Source organism: Netta rufina (assembly GCF_964035555.1).
Source record: "Netta rufina genome assembly, chromosome: 2".
In the NCBI taxonomy this organism is placed as follows: domain Eukaryota; kingdom Metazoa; phylum Chordata; class Aves; order Anseriformes; family Anatidae; genus Netta; species Netta rufina.
The window spans coordinates 47,276,594-47,298,978 of NC_140124.1; the positions used below are offsets into that span (position 1 = coordinate 47,276,594).

The window sequence follows — 22,385 nt, forward strand, 5'->3', positions numbered from 1 at the left end:
CATTATTTGTTCAATTTTATTCTTTTTCTCCACAATCATATTTTCTGTCCAGGGACCAATAGGACCTGCTGGACCTAAAGGAGAACTTGGCTTCCCAGGACGACCAGTATGTATTAAGCTCTCAAATGGAATAAAAGTAGGGCAGCTTGGTTCAGGCACCTACTGCACTATTTCTACTCTTTTGTTATGTGTACTTATTTCAGGGCCGCCCAGGACTCAATGGACTAAGAGGTGTGAAAGGTGAACGAGGTGAAGCATTAAATGTAAGTTTTTATGTATTACAACTAATTGAAATAAATCTTGTTGAAGTCTTGTCAAGTCTGGTTTCTATGAATTTCTTTGAAATGATGATGGGATGAAAAAGCTGAAATTAGCTTGAAATGATTACTTGCTTCTGCTATTATTCCTATGTGATAACAGTCATCAGAAAGTCAACTTCTGAGGCCACCTGGACAGTTCTTACAGATATAGATCTTTGTATCAGATCCCAGGTGTAAAAGTTGCATGCAATTCACTGTTAGCATAGGTTGTTCAAATAGCATATGATCTGGGATTGCCAAATTCTTTCTACAAATACATAGGATCTTCATGGTGTGAAGATACTTCCATAGGCTTTTAGATGTCTTGAATATGTGCAAGAAGCATTTAAGCATATCATAATTAAGTGTCATCTACCCGACTAACGAGGAGATGGTTGCTGATACCTATTACCTGCTTTGATATTCGTGTACATGTATCCAGAATAATGACCAGCATACAGTGTTTGCAAGATGATTGCACATACATGCCCACCTGTATCCTGTAATTATGGAATGACAAGCAATGAATGCTGCAACTCTCTTCTGGCACAGCAACTCTGTTCTTATGAATAGAATTAAATCAACTGGTCTCATGACAGACATGAAGAATTGTAAAACACACATCAATAAGTACTGCTGAGCATAAGCAGCACGTTTCAGACTAGAGTATTTATTTACTTGGCAGAGTACTTCTTGTAGTTGTTCTGACATCATGGGCTGATCTGTGCTGAAAAAGAAAAATGTACTCTAACCACAACAGCAGGTAATAATAATATTTCATCTGTATCTAAGATATGCAGAAAAAAAAAAAATAGACAAGGGAACCTTACTGCATTACCATAGAAATCATAGGAAGGTAGGGATCAGCAAGGTATTAGAAGAGATGATCTAGTCAATAGAAATTTAGTTGCTGGAAGATGAAGCCTGGCAGATTAGACAAATTATAACTAGACAAAAAAGACAGAAAAGATGACTAGCCTCTGGCAGAAAACATTAAATAGATTTTCAATTTCTCCATATCTTTAAACAGTGTCAAGGTTAATTTTCTGGAATGTCTCCCCTAGCCAAACAAAAACTATTAAAGCAATTGTTATCAGATGAAGTTTATCAGGATGGGTCATTAAAGCAAACAGGCAAGCAAAACAGGTTGCACGTTCTAATAGTTTTTCCTTCAGTGCTTGGGGAAGATAAAATCCAATAGATCCAATAGAATAGTTATTTATATGGTGACATATGACACCTCACTGAAGTGTGCATCAATGTAGAGTGGACATGTCATGGACATGTCATGGTGCCAAATTTTTAAATGACACGGTAAAGACTTGGCATAGTTTTTGTAAAGGGCAGTCATGCCTCCAGTGTAGCAGAATTCCTTGAAGATGCTAATTAGTGTATAGTTATCTGACAGGCACTTTGAAGTATATGAATCTCATCAGTCCTGAGAGTCCCAGGCCAGTCTTGAAGACCTAATTATCCTTAGATGGTAGAACCAATGACTTTAATTTATTTTCAACTTATAGTGCTTTTGGGCTTGGGAGTTGGATGTTTGCTTGCTTATTTTTCCCTGGAAATAGCAATTTTAGGCTGCTTTGTTCTCCATAGAGTTAGGCTAAATATTAAAATTCACCTTCCAGCTTAGGTTGGTCCCTCTAACTGAATGCTCAGCCTTCCCTCAAGCCATTTCACATATAACTTCTTGGTTAAACAGAGCCTTAAAAGCCCCTTGTCCTTCCTTCCCTAGGCTCAGTTGTACTGCATATGAAAAGATCTGTGTAATGTCTTCCTTACTTCACTTTCTTTTACCAGGGCATGCCTGGCTTGCCTGGACCCCCAGGGCCCCCTGGACGTCCAGGACGTATAGTTTACATCAAAGGAGTAAGTACACTGAACAAACAGTTTCTGTTCTGTCTCTGTAGCAGAAATGTGCTGTTCTTGAAATGGTTTGCAAAGTGAAACATCAAAACTTGTTTCAGGCAACAGCATTTACTGTGGGCCACCTTGCTTGCATGCATAGGAAGAAATCTCATAACAAGAGTATGGAGTAATTGCCTGGGGTGACTCAGAAATTAAAACTTATATTCCCGTTTTAAAGAAAAGGTACAGCATCGAAGAAGCTTCCAGGGTGGAATGTAGCTGCACCACACAGAAGTTCCTTAAGCTTACAACCTTAGATGTTGATCACACCAGGGGAACTTTGTGTGCTGACTCTAAGAGGAACTGTGTGGTGGGTGGGGCAGAGTGGAGACACCATAGCCAGGATCTGTGATAAGATGCGAACTTGATTGTTCTTGTGCACACTGAAACCGATAAGCTGCACATTTGGTATCCTGGGCCAACAGTCTGTCATATTTTTGACAAAATGTTGTCCTTTTCGTGAACTTTACTCATTATAATATCATTATAATACCAAAACACACCTCCATTCCAAAGGTTACCCACCTTCAAGGTGTAACCATGCCTCACTGAGCTTGTGCTAAAAATTTTTTCTAGTCTATACCTTTAAAAGCAAAGAGAGAAAATTTTGAACCATTCGTAACAAAGGTATGCATGGCTAGAGTCACTCAAACTCCACCTAAAAGGCAGAAAATAATATAAATTAGCTTAAGGGAGAGAGGATGTTAGGGATGATACCGTCATATAAGGAAAGATACCTTCTGACTTCTGGGATCAGTCAACTGACTGGGTAAGATCTGAACACTTGGTTATGCCAAGTGCCTCCCTAGGAAACTTAGAAATCTTTATAGAGTCACTTTATATCTTTTAAAGTGTTTGTAGCCAGACTGTGTTACTCATATTTTTGGTATTTGCACATACTTTACAGACGGTGAATTTATCACCAGCAATCCAAAGAACCTGTGTACCTGTTCCTTCAATAAATTGTACAACTCATTAATCTAGCTGTGATAGTTCTGATTGAACATGACCAAACTCTTTAAGTGTGGCTGTGGTAGTTCATGGAACGCAACAAGACTGAGGGTGTATTATGTTATTTGTGCATCCATAATAGTGACAGTTCAGTACCCTGAATGTGACAGACATAATGACTAATTGGGCATCACTCTGGACTACTTTAGGCTTTAATGCTACAAAGAGCCACTGTGATGTAAGAGCTTTGCCCCACACAGATAAACTGGGACATGCTGCAACTCTGTTCTTATGAACAGAATTCATTCAACTGGTCTCATGACAGACATGAAGACTGGAACACACAATAATAAGTACTGAGAGATCTCGGATGACTGGAGACTTGAAAACGTGATGCCCATCTATAAGGGCCATAAGGAGGACCCAGGGAACTACAGGCCTGTCAGCCTGACCTCAGTGCCAGGAAACGTGATGGAGCAGGTCATCTTGAATGCAGTCACACAGCATACACAGGACAACCAGGCCCAGCCAGCATGGGTTCATGAAAGGCAAGTCCTGCTTGACCAACCTCATCTCCTTCTACGACCAGGTGACCCACCTGGTGGATGAGGGAAAGGATGTAGTCTGCCTAGACTTCAGCAAATCCTTTGACACGGTCTCCCACAGTATTCTCCTGGAGATGCTGGCAGCCCTTGACATGGACAGGTACACTCTGCTGGGTTAAAAACTGGCTGGACGGCTGGGCCTAGAGAGTAGTGGTAAATTGAATGAAATCTAGTTGGTGACCAAACAGTCACAAGTGGTGTTCCTCAGCAGTCAGTGTTGGGGCCTATCCTCTTTAATATCTTAGTGGTGTGAGAAAAATCTCAATAATTTTTTCAGACAGGGTCTTCTGTGAAGCTATTTTATTTGCAAGTGCAATGGTGGGCATCCTGCAAGCAGGAGCACCTAGTAAAGGTCTATATACACCATAACATTATATTCCCTATTACCCAACGCTTGATTCCTCCCCTGTTTCTTCATCGGCTGAGTACTACAGGTTCACAAACTACTCAACGTCTTTCTATACCACACATGTACAATTTTATTTGACCAAATGTTAATTTCTCCTTTTCCTTTTTTTTTTTTTTCTTTCTTCTGTCATGACCAGAGGGCCCGTGATTTTTGTTTTTACTGATTTCACACTGCTTGTCCTGTTTTTCTTAGCTATCCTCTCTTCAATATTTTCTCTTCAATATCTTTATAAATGATCTGGATGAGGGGATTGAGTACACCCTCAGTACGTTTGCAGACGATGCCAAGTTAGGTGCATGGATTGATCTGCTCAAGGGTAGGAAAGCTCTGCAGGAGGATCTGGACAGGCTGAACCGATAGGCTGAGGCCAACTGTATGAGGTTCAACAAGGCCAAGTGCCGGGTCCTGCACCTGGGGCACAACAACCCCAAGCAGTGCTACAGGTTGGGAGATGAGTAGCTGGAAAACTGCCAGGCAGAGAAGGTCCTAGGAGTATTGGTTGATAGTCGGCTGAACATGAGCCAGCAGTGTGCTCAGGTGGCCAAGAAGGCCAACAGCATCCTGGCTTGTGTCAGAAACAGCATAGCCAGCAGGACTAGGGAAGTGATTGCCCCCTTGTACTCTGATCTGGTGAGGCAGCACGTTGAGTGCACGTTGAGTGTTTAGTTTTGGGCCCCTCTCTATAGAAAGGACATCAAGGTGCTCAAGCGTGTCCAGAGAAGGGCAATGAAACTGTTGAGGGGTCTAGAACATGAGTCTTATGAGGAGAGGCTGACATAGCTGGGGTTGTTTAGCCTGGAGAAGAGGAGGCTTAGGGGTGACCTTATTGCTCCCTACAACTATCTGAAAGGAATTTGTGGGGAGCTGGGAGTCAGCCTCTTCTCACAGATAGCTAGTCATAGGACAGGAGGGAATCGCCTCAAGTTGTGCCAGGGGAGGTTTAGGTTAGAAATTAGGAGACATTTCTTCTCAGAAAGAGTAGTCAGGCATTGAAATATGTTGCCCAGGGGGGTGGTGGTGTCACCGTCCCTGGGGATGTTCAAGGAAAGGCTCAGCCTGGTGCATAGGGACATGGTTTAGTGGGTGACATTGGTGGTAGGGGGACAGTTGGACCAGATGATCTTGGAGGTCTTTTCCAACCTTAATGTTTCTATGATTCTATGCTGACAGAACCATGAGAGCTCCCAGGAAGAAAACAGGACTCTGTGAGGTGCTGTTTTTTACTTTCAAGTTTTGTCTTGTCATGTCTATTAGATCTAACTGTTTGGTGTGTTTTCTGGAATATTATTGCCTACATTCATTAAACTTATTTCCCTTCTTATTTTCAATAGACAGTTTTCCCAGTATCTCGCAGACCTCATTGCAAGATGACAGTAAGTCACACACAGAATTTGCTCTTAGCAAGATGCATGCCCATGACAATACATAACCAAAACAGCTACATGCATAACTACAGTATCTCTGCAGCTTTACTCCCCCTGCCTTCTGCTGTACACCAGGGAGATGTTTTACCTAGTCTTCAAGATAACAGATTTTCAAATGTTTAAATATTCAAAGTTAGCCACATTTATATAACAGAACTAACTGAAACCTTTTGCTTAAAGCACTTTGATTACTTGGTTGTCCAAACTCTTTTAATGGCTTTCAGAGCTCCATGTTTCCATAGATTGAGAGTTGCTTTGGGGAGCGAATATTTATACATACATGTACATGCATCTTTCAGACGTACATATAAATAATGTCTCCACATTGTTATGTCTTTTGCTGTTTTCAATTTCCCCATCCAAAATAAGACACCTTATATATTTCAGTCTGGCATAAAAAGTGCATCAGAAAAGAAAAATCATAGTCCTTATTTGACCCTCAATTGCAGACTATTCACATATAATTCATGACTGGAGTGTTGTAATGGAAGCATACAGGCACTTTAGGAAGGACAGGCAGGGGAGATGAGGAGGGGATATCAACAGATATCAACCACCCCGATATCTGTTGGAGAGACAACACAGCAAGACATAAGCAATCCAAAAAGTTCCCAGAAGGTATTGATGATAACTTCCTTCTCCAAGTCATAGAGGAGCCAATGAAGAGAAGTGATATGCTGGACCTCGTTCTCATCCACAGGAAGAGGCTTTGGGGAAATATGAAGGTAAAAGAAAGCCATAGCTGCAGTGACCATGAAATGGTGGAGTTCAAGATTCTTAGGTCAGTGCACAACAAACTCACAGCCCTGGACTTTGGGAGAGTAGACTTAGAACTCTTCAGGGATCTGCTTTTTAGAGTACTGTGGGATGAAGCCCTAGAGAGAAGAGAGGACCAAGAAAGCTGGTTAATACTCAAGGATCACCTCCTCCAAGCTCAGGAACGATGCATCCCAACAAGGAGGAAGTCAGGCAAAAATGCCAGGAGGCCTGCATGGATAAACAAGGAGCTTCTGAAAAACGTAAACACAAAAAGGAAGCCTACAAAGGGTAGAAGCAAGGACAAGTAGCCTGTAAGGAATACAGAGACATTGTCCAAGTAGCCAGGGGTCAAGTTAGGAAAGCCAAAGCCCAGACAGAATTGAATCTGGCCAGGGACATTAAGTGCAACATGAAGGGCTTCTACAAGCACATCAGTGATAACAAGAAAAATAGGAAAGATATGAGCCCTCTGCTGAAAGAAATGGAGACCTGGTTACCCAGGATATAGAGAAGGCTGAGGTACTCAATGACATTTTTGCTTCAGTCTTCACCAGCAAGTGCTCTAGCCACATCACCAAATTCACAGAATCCAAAGGCAGGGGCTGGGAAAATTAAATGCTTCCCACTGTAGGAGAAGATTAGGTTTAAGACCTTCCAAGGTACCTGAATGTGCATGAGCTGATGAGATGTGTCCGAGGGTCCTGAGGGAACTAGCAAGATGAAGTTGCTAATCCACGATCTATAGTATTTGAAAAGACATAGCAGTCTGATGAAGTTCCCAGTGACTGGAAAAGAGGAAAGACAACCCTCATTTTTAAAAAGGGAAAAAGAAAGACACAGAGAAATACAAGCCAGTCAGTCTCACCTCTGTCTCCAATAAAATCACAAAGCAGATTCTCCTGGAAAATGTTCTAAGGCACTTGGAAAACAAAGAGGTGATTGATGACAGCCAACATGGCTTCACTAATTGCAAATCATTCCTGAAAAATTTGGTGGCCTTCTAAGACAAGGTTACAGCATTAGTGGAAGAGCAACTGATGGCAACTACCTGGACTTGGGCAAAGCATTTGGTACTGTCCCACACAACAGTCTTGTCTCTAAAATGTTGAGACATGGATTTAATGGATGGACCACGTGGTGGGTAAGGAATTAGCTGAATGGTCATACTAAAAGAGTTGCAGTCAATGGCTCAATATCCAGGTGGAGAACAATAATGACTGATGCCCTTGGGGTCTTTATTGGGACCGGTATTATTTAACATCCTTGTTGGTGACATGGACAATGGGATAGAGTGCCCCCTCAGCAAGTCTGTGTGTCTGAGAAAGCTGGAGAGGGACTCTCTATCAGGGACTATACTGAAAGGAGAAGGGGTAACGGTTTTAAACTAAAAGAAGTGTTCAAGATCAGATTTGATATGACCCAATCTAGTGGAGGATATCCCTGCCTATGGGAGGGGGTTTCAACTAGATAATTTTTAAGGTCTCTTACAACCCAAATCATTCTATGATTCTATGATAAAAAATTATTATCACAAGAAAGCCACCAGGTGAAGCTCTGCCACACTTTTCCAAAGTAAATGACAACACCCTCCATTGTCTTCAAAGGAACTGTAATTTCATACTCAGTGCCAAAAAAAAGGAAAGAGTTTTCATGTTTTCAGAACACTTTGATGCAATTTTTGCTTAACATGTCATGGAAATCACATCCTACAATGAACTGTGGACACAGTTTAATCCTGGGATTACTCTTCCTAGGACAATATTATACTGCTAACCTGTGGGCTACATACTTGGAAAGGATTCTGTCTTTGAACACTGCGGTCTTCCCCTGAATAGTCTGATGCATGGTATGGCTGCTCTAGTTTTCTGTTAGACAGTATAGTTCAAAATAGTACTGTGCTCTTCTCTTCCAGTTTCCATTATAGTCCTTTTTTACTCATATTAGAAAAGCAGCTCTTGACTTAGACTATACTAGATGCATTGACACTCATCACACCATTTACTGTTCAAGAAAGATTTATCCCAGGTAACGTATCTTTCTGATCTTTCTGTTAATTAATGATAAATAGTCATTACTCCATGGTAATTTCACATTCCTATGGGTTTGGCCCACTATTGTAGACATCATTTTACCTCATTGAATTCCTCCCTTAAATCTTCCTATTCCTACTGTATAACATTCTGGTATGTTTTTCTCACATTCACACAAAAGTTCTGGGTTAGTCAGCCTCATCTCTGAAACCTGACTGGACTGCACCGAGCAACCTACTGTAGTTGATCCTGCTCTGGGCTAGACAACTTCCAGAAATCCCACCCAAACTCAAGTTTTGTATGCTTCTCTGTGGAATGATTCAAACAATGCAAACCTATTTTAGCTGAGTTTCAGATAATAATAAAAAGTCTCTTTTCAATAAGGTTACAATCACTGAATAATAAAAGTGAATTTTACATGTAAAATTAATAAAGCCAGTAGTTATAAATACCTCTTCATGCATCTGAATACACTAGATATCTTTGACATACATTTGTGGACAATTTAAACCTATCCAAGTATACAGATAAGAAGTCTGATGCACATGCCTATATAAATGTATATCCATAAAGAACTACAGACTAAATCTCATAAGTTTTCTTCATGTGAAGTGAATTTCTGAATTTACAGGAGCTATCCATGTGACTGAAGACTCCTAAGAGCTAATACTGCAGTATTAGCCATATGCAGCACGTTTGATTTTCTTTGTATGCTTGTTTAAATTCATATAAATAGTACTAGTTAGTACTAAAATCTGTCTATTTCCAAGCAGTGTGCCACATTTTAATTCCTGCACTGTCCTGGTTTTGAAGACAGGTGGTAGAAGTATTGTTACAGCGGAATTGACTCAGAATAGGATACACTAAAATAAGAAGTTTCTCCCCACTGTGATTTCAATGCATCTGGAGTATAGGTCAACATCAGAGAGTAGGCCTAGCCATGGTCTGATGAAAAAATTACAACTATATTCTCTTATCATACAATCAAATATCAAATCCTGCTTTCAAATGCAGTGATGTAAATTTAGAATTGTTCTTGGAGAATAAGTCTTCTGATGTTTCTCTAGCATGACTGAGACTGGGATTTGCTAGTGCCTCCAAAGTGCATGTTGTTACGCTCTTACTGAAAGCATGTTGCATGCTTAAGATAGCACAACCCTGAAAAAGGCTTGATTAGTTAATACTCGAAACCTGCCAAACTGGAGATGAGCACAGAGTGCTGTTATAACACTTACTGTGATAGCATGCAAATATTCCAGGCTTTCCAGTCACACTAAGTGATGCACTTCCATCAATTAATGTGTATAGATAAGTTCTAATAGATTTCCTTTTGTATGTAGGTGAGCGCTACTTACCCTGGGAATGAAGAAGCTCTTAATGTCCAAGGTGAGTAATTCTTGCAGCATGGTTTAAATAAACTGTTCTTATTATGAACAAAAACACCTTTTTTTTTTTTTTTTTTTTTTTTTTGGGGGGGGGGGTGTTGCGTAACTGGTTTCATGAGAAAAAAAAAAAAAAAAAAAAAAAGAATGATAGTCTCACTTGTTCTGCTGAATCCATAATGTCATATCTTGGTCCAGTCTCAACATGCAGGCCAAAGAATAAATGAGTATAGGGCTACACTTCAAAGGCTAGCTTATAAATTGAGCAGTGGATGAGGGAAAGGCTGTGGATTTGGTCTACGTAGACTTCAATAAGACTTATGACACCATTTCCCACAGCATTCTCCTGTAAAAACTAGCTGCTCAAGGCCTGGACAGGTGTATGCTTCATTGCATTGAAAACTGTTCTGATGGCTGGGTCCAAAGAGTCATGGTGATTGGAGAAATATCCATCCAGAGGCCAGTCACAAGTGGAATACCCCAGGGATCAATACTGGGGCCCGTTCTCTTTAATATCTTTATCAGTGATCTGGATGAGAAGATAGAGTGCACCCTCAGTTAGTTTGCAGACAACACCAAGTTGGGCACAAGTGTTGATCTGCTCGAGGGTAGGAAGGCTACACAGAGGGATTTGGATAGGCTCGACTGATGGGTCGAGGCCAACTGTATGAGGTTCTACAAGGCTAAGTGCTGGGTCCTGCATTTGGGGCACAACAACCCCAAGCAATGCTACAGGCTGGGAGAAGAGTGGTTGGAAAGCTATGCAGAGGAAAAGGAACTGGGGCTATTGGTCGGTGCTTGCCTGAACATGAGCTGGCAGTGTGCTCAGGTGGCCAAGAAGGCCAAAGATATCCTGGCTTGCTATCAGAAAAAGTGTGGCCAGAAGGATTAGGGAGGTCATCGTCCCCCTGTACTCTGCTCTAGTGAGGCTGCACCTTGAGTACTGTGTTTAGTTTTGGACCTCTCACTACAAGGACATTGAGGCCATGGAGAGTGTCCAGAGAAGGGCAACAAAGGGCGAAGTGTCTGGGAACACAAGTCTTATGAGGAGCAGCTGAACATTACAGATACTATTTTTTTTCAAAATCTAGAGATAGCAGTTTTGGTATAAAAATCATAATGTAAGAACCATTTCTGCTCTTGCCCCATGAAATTCACAAATGCAATGAGAACAGGTTGATTCAGAGGGTCAAAGGCTAGGTGATTAAGGAAAGGAGAGTGAAAGACTGATCCGTAAAAGAAAGATTATTTTGTACATGTTGGGATTGATAAACAAGAGAGGACAATGAGCCAGCCAGCCATTCAATATTCATGAGAACAGTGAGACAAGCATATAGGGACTGGAATTAAAAGCCCTGCACATATGAAAAATCTGTTCTTACTATCAGTGGTTTGGTTGTTACTTCTGCAGTCTCTGTTGTTTGAAAGTTCTCGTGAATTTTGTTTCATTGTGATGCTTTTATGACAGGTGCTAAAGGAAACAGAGATTGCTGGGGATTGCAGTCCACTGGGAGTTCAGCAGACTTAAAAGGAGAAAAGGGAGACAGAGGTGATCCAGGACCACCAGGTATACTAAATCAGATATGTCACTGATACCCTCTAAAGGGTCATGTGTTTAACTTAAAAGCAGTACAGCAAAGTACCTTTACCTGCCTAAAGACACACTTATTTTCTTGCTGAACTGAGGTGCAGAACAACAAAGCCTGTAATGTATCCTCTGAAAAGAACTATCTGTACTGCACATTTGTGAACCTATTATGAGTGTGTTCAGTACATGAACAGATATTGAAATGTATCTGGCTGGTTAGAGATTTTCTGAAATCTTAGAAGAACATCACACCCACTTCCTAAGACATTATTTTGTTGTCAGAGTTTTTGAGCCAACTGGACTAAAATGCAGTGTTATCCCTTTCAGGATAACATACCTCTGCATTCTGATTTCAAGGCAGCCATTTGTTGGTGATAGTCCCAATTCCAGAACTCTACCATCTCCGTTTCAACCAACTTTTTAATATTCTATGCTTTATTTGCCATAATCATGAAAAGTATGAGAGCTAAATTATCAATTCACTTGTGCTAGGAGCATCACAACAGATGTTGCTTACCGAAGATTTACTTTTCTATATCAAAAGTTGATACATATTGCTAATTCTTACACATTCAAAAATAGTTATAAAAACAAGCATCTATTTGAAAAGATTGCTATTACAAATTCTTCCTTTTTACTATATTTTTTGAAATCTCATATACTGAGATAAGGCTTTGGTCAGTGCCAGCAATCATTCAAAATAGAAGAAGCTATACATCAAATTAATGTTCCTATACCATATTTATAATATTTGTCCTCTAATGTGTTCCTAATTAATACAAAATTGTATATACATGGATATTTTGTCTTTGTTCCAAAGCCACAGTTCTGTTGACTTAAGATATTTGGTTATTTTTATGAGGACATCTGTTTGTTGTAATCAAATCTGCTTTCTTATCATGTCCTTATTAATCTTCATTCTGATCAATGTCCAGTGCTCTGAAGTAGCGGTTAGTGCTTCCTCATCACCAATAGACTTATAAAAAAAAAAAAAAAAAAAAAAAAGGAGCAAGAAAGATTTCTATACAGAGGTTAAGATTTACTCTTCTGTGCCGGTTTATCCACTGTTAATGTCTGTTAATTCCCAGACTTTGTATTTAATGTAGTTCAATGTCCTACTGTTACTTTTGTCTGTACCTGATGATTTCAGGGGTACTTCTGAAGCAGAGGATTATGCTTATGATTTTGTTATAAAACTGCAACTAGAGAGGATGGAGAAAATTATACAATAATTCTGGTTAAACTGTCTTGTTTAAATCTTCCTCATAAAAGAATGTCAGCTGATGTAACTGCTACAATGTTCTTTTATACAAATCCATTCTGTAGGTCTTATAGATACCTACACAACCTTTGACAATGGAAATTCACAATCCAGAAATTGCAGGATAGTAGAACATGATAGTATAGGAAATTTTCAAAACCTTCTTTGGGGACAGACAATTGAAGGTCCTTCCAGTTCACTATCTGTTGAGTCACAGCAATCTGAAAAGCTTTCTGAACTCTGCCATTTATTCATTCAGTGGATTTATTTTTCCTCTACCCCAAATGTCATCCCTCTAACCTTACAGACAGACTCCATTAATTGATAGCTTGCAAAAACATGAAGCCAGCATAGAAAGCATGGATATTTGGCAGGCCGCAATTTATATAACTACTCTGTATAAAAGCAGGTATAGTGAGTATCCAGAACATAGGCACAGTGTTCCAATCATATATGCAACATTCCAACACAACCTCATTATTTCTGGCTGAAGGAATACTGTCTGAGGCCATGTAAGGAAACCCATTTAGAAACAGAGGAGAAGAATTCATGGTATCTCAGACCCAATTGCCTAAAGTTGAAGATCTGCTCATCTAAAATGCAGTGTTTATTGCAGTATACTGGCATTTGATCCTTCCTTCCTGCCAGGCCACATTCATACCTGGCATTCTGGACAAGTTTCAATACTCATCCAAATCCACCCTTTTTCTTGTTTGTCCTGAGACTTTCTTTTCTTTATGAAGAAGTTTCACCCTCCTTTTCATGAATACCGGAAGGAATTGAATTAAAGGAAAAGCAGATGGGGAACAAGACAGCATCTCACTGGGCAAGCACTAATTCCTGTAATGAATTTTGTTGCTCCAGGGACTGAGTTCATTTATAAATCAGATCCCAGAGCAGAAAGCAGCACAGCTTTCTCTAAAAGAAAGGGCACCAAAGTTCTGTAACTTTATAATCATTGTGAGGGTGTGATTTTGCTATTGATAATGCCCATGCAAAGTGCTATTAGTCCGTTTCAGCAACATCAGAAAACAAAGCAAAATGAAAATGTCTGGTCTGCCAGCACAGGCTATGCAATTAGCATGTTTCCCTCTGGTTGGTGTTAAGATCCCCAAAGGTCCTACAAAAAATTGCCTATCAGCCCTCCACTGAATATCTAGAGAAGAGGACTGGACTAGGTGAGCCCTTGAGAAGTCATGTCAGGCAAACTTCCCTGGCTGTGTAAACCAAACAGGGCCAGGACATGGGATAGTTGTCCTGCAGTTTAAATGTTAGCATGTTTCCTGGCCAACATTTGGCCTAAAATAAATAACACTTTCCAAGACCATGGGAGACAGCTTAACTGAAGGATTGGTACAATAGGCTGTATGGATAACTTTCTCCTGTTTTGGGAGTGAGGAAGACAGTTTAGCTGTATGGATAAAAGCTATGCTATTTGATCATGGGGCTAAAGAGGTAGGAGTACCAGTAGAGCTAGCCTTAAGCTCCCAGATCACAGCTCTTCTATCCTTTCTGAAGCCACTCCTCTTTTTCCACTGGTTCCCTACCACGAGTTTTTGGGTTCTATTTTAGAGTGATGCCCTCCCTATTCCTCACATACTTTGCATAGACCTAGTCTGCTTGAAAGATCTCCTAGGAAAATCCTAAAATATTACCCAACATAGAAATTAATACTAAGCAACATCTGAGAAGGACACCTACCAATCTACCTGTCTATTCTCCATCCCCTCTCATAGATTGAGCAATAGCTGTCAGGATTCAAATAAAATCAAAATAGCTACCACATTGGCAATACATTTCTGTCCCAGAGTACAGACGTATACACTATCTACATGATCTAATTGCATCTGAGATAATATACTGAGATCTGAGACCTATGGCTGGAAGTGTTGTACCCAAAGTTCAGAACACATTTGAAGAAATGGCAGCCTCCATGGCTGCCAGGAGGGCCATGGCAGCCAGGAGGGCCAACCGTATCCTGGGGTTCATCAAGCATGGCATTAGTCAGTTGAGGGAAGTGATTGTCTCGCTCTACTCTGCGCTGGTGCAGCCTCACCTCGAGTACTGTGTGCAGTTCTGGGCACCACAGTACAGAAAGGACATTAAACTGTTGGAGAGTGTCCACATGAACAAAGTACTAAGATGGTGAAGGTCCTAGAGGGGAAGACATAGGAGGAGCAGCTGAGGTGACTTGGCCTGTTCAGCCTGGAAAAGAGGAGGCTGAGGGGGAATCTCATCGTGGTCTACAGCTTCCTCACGAGGGGGAGTGGAGGGGCAGGTGCTGACCTGTTCTCTTTACTGACCAGCGATAGAACCTGAACGAATGGTGTCAAGCTGTGACAGAAGAGCTTCAGGCTGGATATCAGGAAGAGGTTCTTCAATGAGAGAGTTGTAACACACTGGAGCAGACTCCCCAGGGAAGTAGTCACTGCACCAAGACTGTTGGAGTTTAAGAAGCGTTTGGACTGTGCTCTTAGTCATGTGGTCTGAATTTTTGGGTAGACCCGTGTGGTGCCAGGAGTTGGACTTGATGATCCTTATGGGTCCCTTCCAACTCGGGATATTTTATGATTCTATGAAAATGTCCCCAGCTGTTACTGGCAGCTGTAAAACATTCATTTTCCAAGTGTATCCCAAACAAAGAATATTTGAAGACTTCTTAGACTTGTGCTGGCTTGACTGCTTTGGCTGACCACCATTGGCAGACAACACAGCACAGCTGTTATAACCATTGGTACTGGTACTGGTTTTTCTTGCAGAAAAATGTCAAAGAACAGTTGTTCTGTGATCAGCAAAATGGCAGTAACCCTGGTTCTTTTTCTTGTTGGTTATGTGTGGCCAGCAGGACTAGGGAAGTGATTGTTCCTCTGTACTCGGCTCTGGTGAGGCCACACCTTGAGTACTGTGTTCAGTTTTGGGCCCCTCACTACAAGAAGGACATTGAGGTACTTGAGCGAGTCCAGAGAAGAGCAATGAAGCTGTTGAAGGGTCTGGAGAACAAGTCTTACGAGGAGCGGCTCAGAGAGCTGGGCTTGTTCAGCCTGGAGAAGAGGAGGCTCAGGGGTGACCTTATCACACTCTACAGGTACCTTAAAGGAGGCTGTAGCAAGGTGGGGGTTGGTCTGTTCTCCCACGTGCCTGGTGATTGTATGAAGGGGAAATGGGCTAAAGTTGCTCCAGGGGAGGTTCAGGTTGGATATTAGGAAGAACTTCTTTACCAAAATGGTTGTTAGGCATTGGAATGGGCTGCCCAGGGAAGTGGTTGAGTCACCATCCCTGGAGGTCTTTAAAAGACGTTTAGATGTAGAGCTCAGTGATGTGGTTTAGTGGAGGACTTGTTAGTGTTAGGTCAGAGATTGGACTCGATGATCTTGAGGTCTCTTCCAACCTAGACGGTTCTGTGATTCTGTGAAAGTGTCCTTGCACAAAAGATAGTACAATTGTAATTCACTCAGAAGTGGGCTGGTACTGACTGCCACCCCATTGCTTGCAAAACATATGGAATGCTCTTGTGTTTAAGGGTAAGGAAGTTTGGCAGGACCTAAACCCCCTTGTGTTCCAGCTTGTCCTCAGATATCCGAGGGGCTGGGCTTAGATTCTGAGTGATGCCCAAGTGGCACTATAAGTCCAGTTGCATTCAATATACCATGATCACGGTTGCACAAATAGCACAATCAGCACTATAAGGTTTGGCCACATTAATTACAATCACGGCTTCACAAATAGTACAATACATCTTCAGTCTAGTAAATGACAGGTGTAGTTTTTTGAAGCAACAAGAGTATAGGATATTTTGGATTGCTGGTGATAAATACACTGTCTGCAAAACGTGCAAATACCAAGAATATAAGAAACACAATCAACTACACATGCTAACTTATGAAACAACTCTGTAGAGAATGTTAGGTTGCCTGGGGAAGCACTCAGTACAACCAAGAGTTCGAATCTCACCCAATAGGCATTCCTGTAGGAGGGTAAGAGACATTCAGCCCATCAACTGATCCCAGAAGTCATCAATGTCCTTCCAACCTGTCTATGATGGTGTCTTCCCCTGACATTTTCCTCTCTTGAGCTATTTTTTTTAAATATTTTCTTACTTTTAGGTGGAGCTTGAGTGACTCTAGTCATACATGCCTTCCTTGTGATTGGTACAAATTTTTCTCGCTTTTGTTTAAAGGTATAGGCTCAGAGAAATTCAGAGTGCATGCTCAGTGAGGAGTGGTCACACCTTTGAGATGGGTAGCCTTTGGGATGGAGGTGTGTTTTGGCATTATAATGAGATTATAATGAGCATTTTTCAGAAAACTGAGTACTTATCATCTTTGAGACTTCTTTGCTTTCAAATGTCACTGAAATCCACAGTAAGGTTCAGAAATTATTAAGGTGAAGAAGTGAGACAGAGCATGTAAGCATGGTTTCATTAGGAAACTGAACTAAAAATGTTAGATTTAAAGGTTAATATTACCATTGTAAATCATTTTCCTTTAAACTTCTAAGCCAAAAATACCTAAAGCAGTGCTTTTAAAAAGGAAATTACAGATAATTACTGTACTTTACTGTATTTTCTTCATTTTTCAGGTCCACCTCTACCTCCATCATATTTCAGCCACTTTATTAATAGCATAAAGGTAATTATATCTCATTTGTGTTTGAGTTCTTTAAGCTTTTTTTAAAGCATACTATATATTAAGCATACTACAGTACAGAATAGTGAAATATATGAAACAGATAACTGGATCAGCAATTACAAATTATATTAATTCCTTAAACTCCAGATGAATATAAAAGTTTGTTACAAATACAGAGATAGCTGTTAGTACTACAGAAAGACTAGAAAAAAAAACCAACGACAACATTAGTGAGGCTTTTTGCCTTCCCAGTGGTATTAAAGTGAGTCATTATTCACTGTTACCTAACATAGGTTGGTATAAACTATTTGCTGTAAATTAATGCCTTTTGTTCCATGCCAGCTCAGATAAGAGACATCTATTTCCTAAAGGGTGACTAGAAAAAATATTACCAACAATCAATGCATGACAAGAAATTCACTTCTGTTGAATACTATTTATCTTTTAAACACAATCAATAAAATAAACGAAAGTGATGGAAAGCATGTTTCTGCTTCCCCATGCTCGTTTACTGAGATCTCATAAAAGAAAGCATATCCATGGCATGATGTGCTTGGTCTCTCTCTGTTCCACTATTCTCCTGATTGCTTTAAGTGAAAAAACGAATACCTACACAATACTATTTTAAATGCTTTTATGTAAACAAGGCTGTTATTGCTCTTTATCAAAACAAGATCTGAAAAAAAGTAGAATCAAGTTATCATTTAACGATGCCATAGAAAACTGGGCTTGTGGGGGTACTGTCAGTTTCCTTGAAAGACTCCTACTGCTGTCTTTTTTTCAGATTTTATTCCTGCTTGGCTGAGAGCACTGAAGTTATTTCTATAACATGAAGTGTCCAGTGCACGCATGGCAGAGCCATTGTGGCTTCTCTGATATAATAAAGCAGTGTTTGCAGCTTTACAGCTTTAGCTACAATTTCATCTAGTCCTTCAGCTCTACAAAATGGCATATCATATATAAAGCTTCATACTTTTGTTTACAGGGAAAGAAAGAAGAAAAAAAAAAAAAAAAAAAAGAGAAGAAGACTCAGAGGAGGAGCTATACATAGCTATTTCTATTGTCTTTCCCCAGCTACCTGCCACTCTTGCATTGTCCTTTGCTGCCTCTATACATAGCTTTATTTCTGAAAATGTGAAAATGGGAACCAAAATAGACCAAAAAAATTAAGGTGGGAGGGAAGGAAGGAAGGAAGGAAGGAAGGAAGGAAGGAAGGAAGGAAGGAAGGAAGGAAGGAAGGAAGGAAGGAAGGAAGGAAGGAAGGAAGGAAGGAAGGAAGGAAGGAAGGAAGGAAGGAAGGAAGGAAGGAAGGAAGGAAGGAAGGAAGGAAGGAGGAGAAACCAGCAGACAAAGAGAAAATAATGTGAGGTCAGAACCTACAATGGAGGTGGCTTACTTTGTACAAAAGATAATGACCTAGCATTTAAATGCTTCTTCTTACCTGCCACTGTTCCCCAGCTAGCTGCTAATCAGAAGAGATACAGTTCAAAGTGCCTGCAATTTTGTGTGGTGTCTCTTCTGTTATCCTGGTACACCCATCCTTTTGTGTGGTAATTACCTATGTATGGTAATCATCACTTTGTAACATATCTTTAAATATCTGTCCATTTCATGTCAATCTTGCTTTGCTTTTTCCTTGATGTGGGAGAAAAGCAACAAGCTTTTATGCTTCCTCCAACTTTCTCTTTGCCTCCAGCTACAACACAGATCAGGTGTTTTTTTCTGGGTAAACTAGGAAACATCAACAGAGGCACTTCCTTCTGTCTCCACTCAGTCTCTGTCTCTCCCAGCCTGTGAAATCCTTCTGTGAAAATCCTTGTGAAAATCCTCTCCTCCCTGTGAAATCCTTGCAGTTTCAATAGAGGAGGCATTCCTTTTTATTCCATATCACTGTAGAAGGAAGTGATGCCAAAAAGATTTTAAGTGGATCATTTTCTTTATTAATCTCAGAAATTTCAGGCAACTTTAAAAGACCAGTGCATGGGGTTCTGATCTTGCTTCAACTGAGGTTCAGATCTTGTTTCAACTGGATGCTTTCAAATATGTTATGTTTAAAGGGTGAAAAAGGAGACAATGGAAACACTGGTGTAAAAGGAGAAAAAGGAGAACCAAACAGAGGATTTTACCTGACAGGACCTCCTGGACCACCTGGAAGACCAGGATTAATTGTAAGTCATATAAATGGTAAAACAGGAATACTTGTGGGTACCCATTGTTCTAACTTAGAAGGCTGTAAAAAGAAATAATCATCATGATGGTGTTAAGAACAATATATACACTCCTATGCTAACCATTAGGTTAATGAGACAGACTTGCATTAGGCATAAACACAGACGCTTCACTATTGGAATTAATTTGCTCTGAAGAACTGGTATAGTGTTGTACTCAGCTGGCTAATACAACTAAATCAGTATGTAGATTCATGCTGTCAACAGCATTACAAGTCAAGGCAATATATATAACTATGTAAGACCTATCAGAAAGCTTTCTGAAAGTCCAATTCTTTAATTTAGTTTAATATGTAGTTGTTTTTTTTTCATTTCCCATGGCTTTCAAAAATGGTTATGACTCATGTCTGAACAGTGGTGTAGTGGCCTGCCTTCAGAAAATGTTGCCACCAGAGATGAAGGACCTACAGCCGTGAAATTGATACATTCAAGGTAGTATTTTTTATCATTTATAGGGACCAAAAGGGGACTCAGTTGTTGGACCCAGAGGACCTCCAGGGTTACCTGGCTTACCTGGATTACCAGGTTATGGAAAAACTGGACCTCCTGGCCCACCTGGCCCACCAGGACCACCAGGACCCCCTGCAATATATGGCTCAGGTGAGAGGGTGTAATTTTGCTTTTCACTATGTACGTGAGCACATCTACATACATGCCCCTCTTTCCTCACCATTTCCTTTACATATCTGCTCTTCTAGCCACCCATCCATTCTTCATGCTTGAATCAGGTTTCTCCCTTCTTTCCTGCACACTGATGTTATTTCCCTGAGGGGTGTGTATTGGAACTGAGAGCACAAAAGGGACAATTTCTCTGCAATCAGTTTTCATTGACTAGTGAGATGGGAGCACTAATGCATGAAAACTTTATTTTAACTGTGATTAGGAGGAAGTAACAGAGGAGGGGAGGAATAACACGGGAAGGTTGCCTTGAAATATTTGTGAAGTTTATTAGACTGGCTAAATTTGGGAAGCTGTTAATGTGGGCCAGGAAGCTCTTCTGTGATATAAGGGCAGTACTCACAGTAGATCTTAGGTCTAAAATGAAACTGGTGGAGAACTGCTTCTAAAAACTAGTTGTTATTGCACACTCTGAATATGAGCAAATCTGTTTTGGGATTGGTTACTGTATATTTTGGTTACTTTAATCATTTTCAATTTACTGGATTAGAAAAAGGTGTAAAAATTGTCACAGGTAGTAACATCTGAGGGAGGAGCTTTGTTAACGAGGTGGTGCTAGAGGTTCAGATGACTTATTGCAACCTTGCATTGCTTTAAATCAAATGTCAGAGTTCAAGTCAGTTGCACATTTGACTCCTTCTGGCTTGCAGGTCTGTTAGTGGCAAGACTCTTATTGTTAATGTCCAGCCCTTAGACTAGGTTCTGATGGAAATGGTCCTGAGCTCCACTTGACATCACTGCTGAGTGTGATGTCAGAGGATAACTTGTCAGTGCTACCTGAGCGAGAGATTGATTCTTCCGTCAGGAAACTGTGCCCAGAATAAGAATCTGGTAAGGTAAAACCAGCCCTCCAACACGAAGCATTCCCTAATCTCAGCTGAAGGAAAGCAACATGCTAACAGCACGGGCAACCATACAGAGAGGTTATAATGCATGACTGTTCTGCCTAAACTTTAGTTTGGCCTAGCTAATACAGATCTCAGTTTCTGAGACCTATTGATCTGACTTCTTCCTGTAACACTTGTGCTTTCAGCATGCTGCATTGGAGAAAAGACCCCTCCACCTCCAGTTTGTAGTCTGCAGGTATTTCTTGAACCTAGTCAGACTGGTTTAAACAGCTGCCCAGGGACAAGGTGATATTTCCAAGCTGTCATCTGGCAAATATTATTAATGGAGTGTTTACCAGAAGTGTTCATGCCCTGATGAATATTTGAACAAATGAGTAATCCTTACTATATTCAACATTGGAACGTAGGCCTGGACATGGATTAGCCCCTGATCACAATAAAATGGACAGATCCATGGCATCCATAAAGGCTGTCAGGCCTTTTCCCATGTAATTCACACCAAGTACTTCTGAATATTAGCTAAGAGACCTAGTCAGATGAATATATATATATATGTATATATATATACACACACACATATATATTATTAATACTCCATCCCTATACTTTCACTTATCTACTCTGCCCTTAGTCTTCATTATCCTTCTACACATTTTCCTCTTTGATTTGTAAGTAGCTTCTTTAGGCAGCACACTGATGGACGTCCATTTTACTAAATATTATGGTGACAGGTGTTTGTCTCTTTATTTAGTATCTTCAAGGCACCTATTTATCTCTGTTAAAGCTCTTACTGCAATATGGAGTTCACATACTGTAATATGAGGAAAGAAGAATGGCTTATCTGCAGATAAATAGCTTTGAATTCTTGTGAGAAATAAGCCCCTTTTCCCTGCTATTGGTATGAAAGAGATTCTCTCTGGAGAATCCTCAGAGCATAAATTCTTTAATTTGTAAAAGGCCATTTCGAGGGTTCTCATGGCTTCACAAAAATAAATAGTTTTGAATAGTAGATTTTGCTTTATTGGTATGTAATTGCAGCCTCTCAATTCAGAAGTTATAAATTGGTAAAAATCAAGTTCTGGAATGCAGCACTGCTTTCAGGATTAGGCTTTACTGACTCTTCAATGGTCCATTCTATATTTTATAGTTTTATCTTACAATGCTTTATTCAGATTATCAAACTACTTCAAAGTGGAGAGATACAGTGAAACAGAAGATATTCAATACTTTTGCTCCACTGATTGTATTTGAAGGTGGGGGGGAATCTATAGCTCTATTTTCACTGAAGGTCATTGATCCTTATTCACTTCAAAATTATGAAGGCAGAGGAAACAGTCTTATAGCTTATCTTCTTTTGCTCTCCTTCAGTCCATCTCATTCC

General features: G+C 40.3%; 1 protein-coding gene across 1 annotated transcript in view; it reads left to right on the plus strand.

Annotated features, from left to right (window-relative positions):
• COL15A1 (collagen type XV alpha 1 chain) overlaps window positions 1–22,385 on the plus strand; it is a 108,741-nt gene that overhangs the window by 79,154 nt on the left and 7,202 nt on the right. Inside the window, exons 22-30 of the mRNA XM_084281420.1 lie at window positions 53–106; window positions 204–263; window positions 2,106–2,174; window positions 5,510–5,551; window positions 9,732–9,777; window positions 11,242–11,340; window positions 17,201–17,250; window positions 19,308–19,418; window positions 19,934–20,078. Coding sequence (XP_084137546.1) covers window positions 53–106; window positions 204–263; window positions 2,106–2,174; window positions 5,510–5,551; window positions 9,732–9,777; window positions 11,242–11,340; window positions 17,201–17,250; window positions 19,308–19,418; window positions 19,934–20,078 — 676 coding nt within the window. The remainder of the gene's footprint in view (window positions 1–52; window positions 107–203; window positions 264–2,105; window positions 2,175–5,509; window positions 5,552–9,731; window positions 9,778–11,241; window positions 11,341–17,200; window positions 17,251–19,307; window positions 19,419–19,933; window positions 20,079–22,385) is intronic.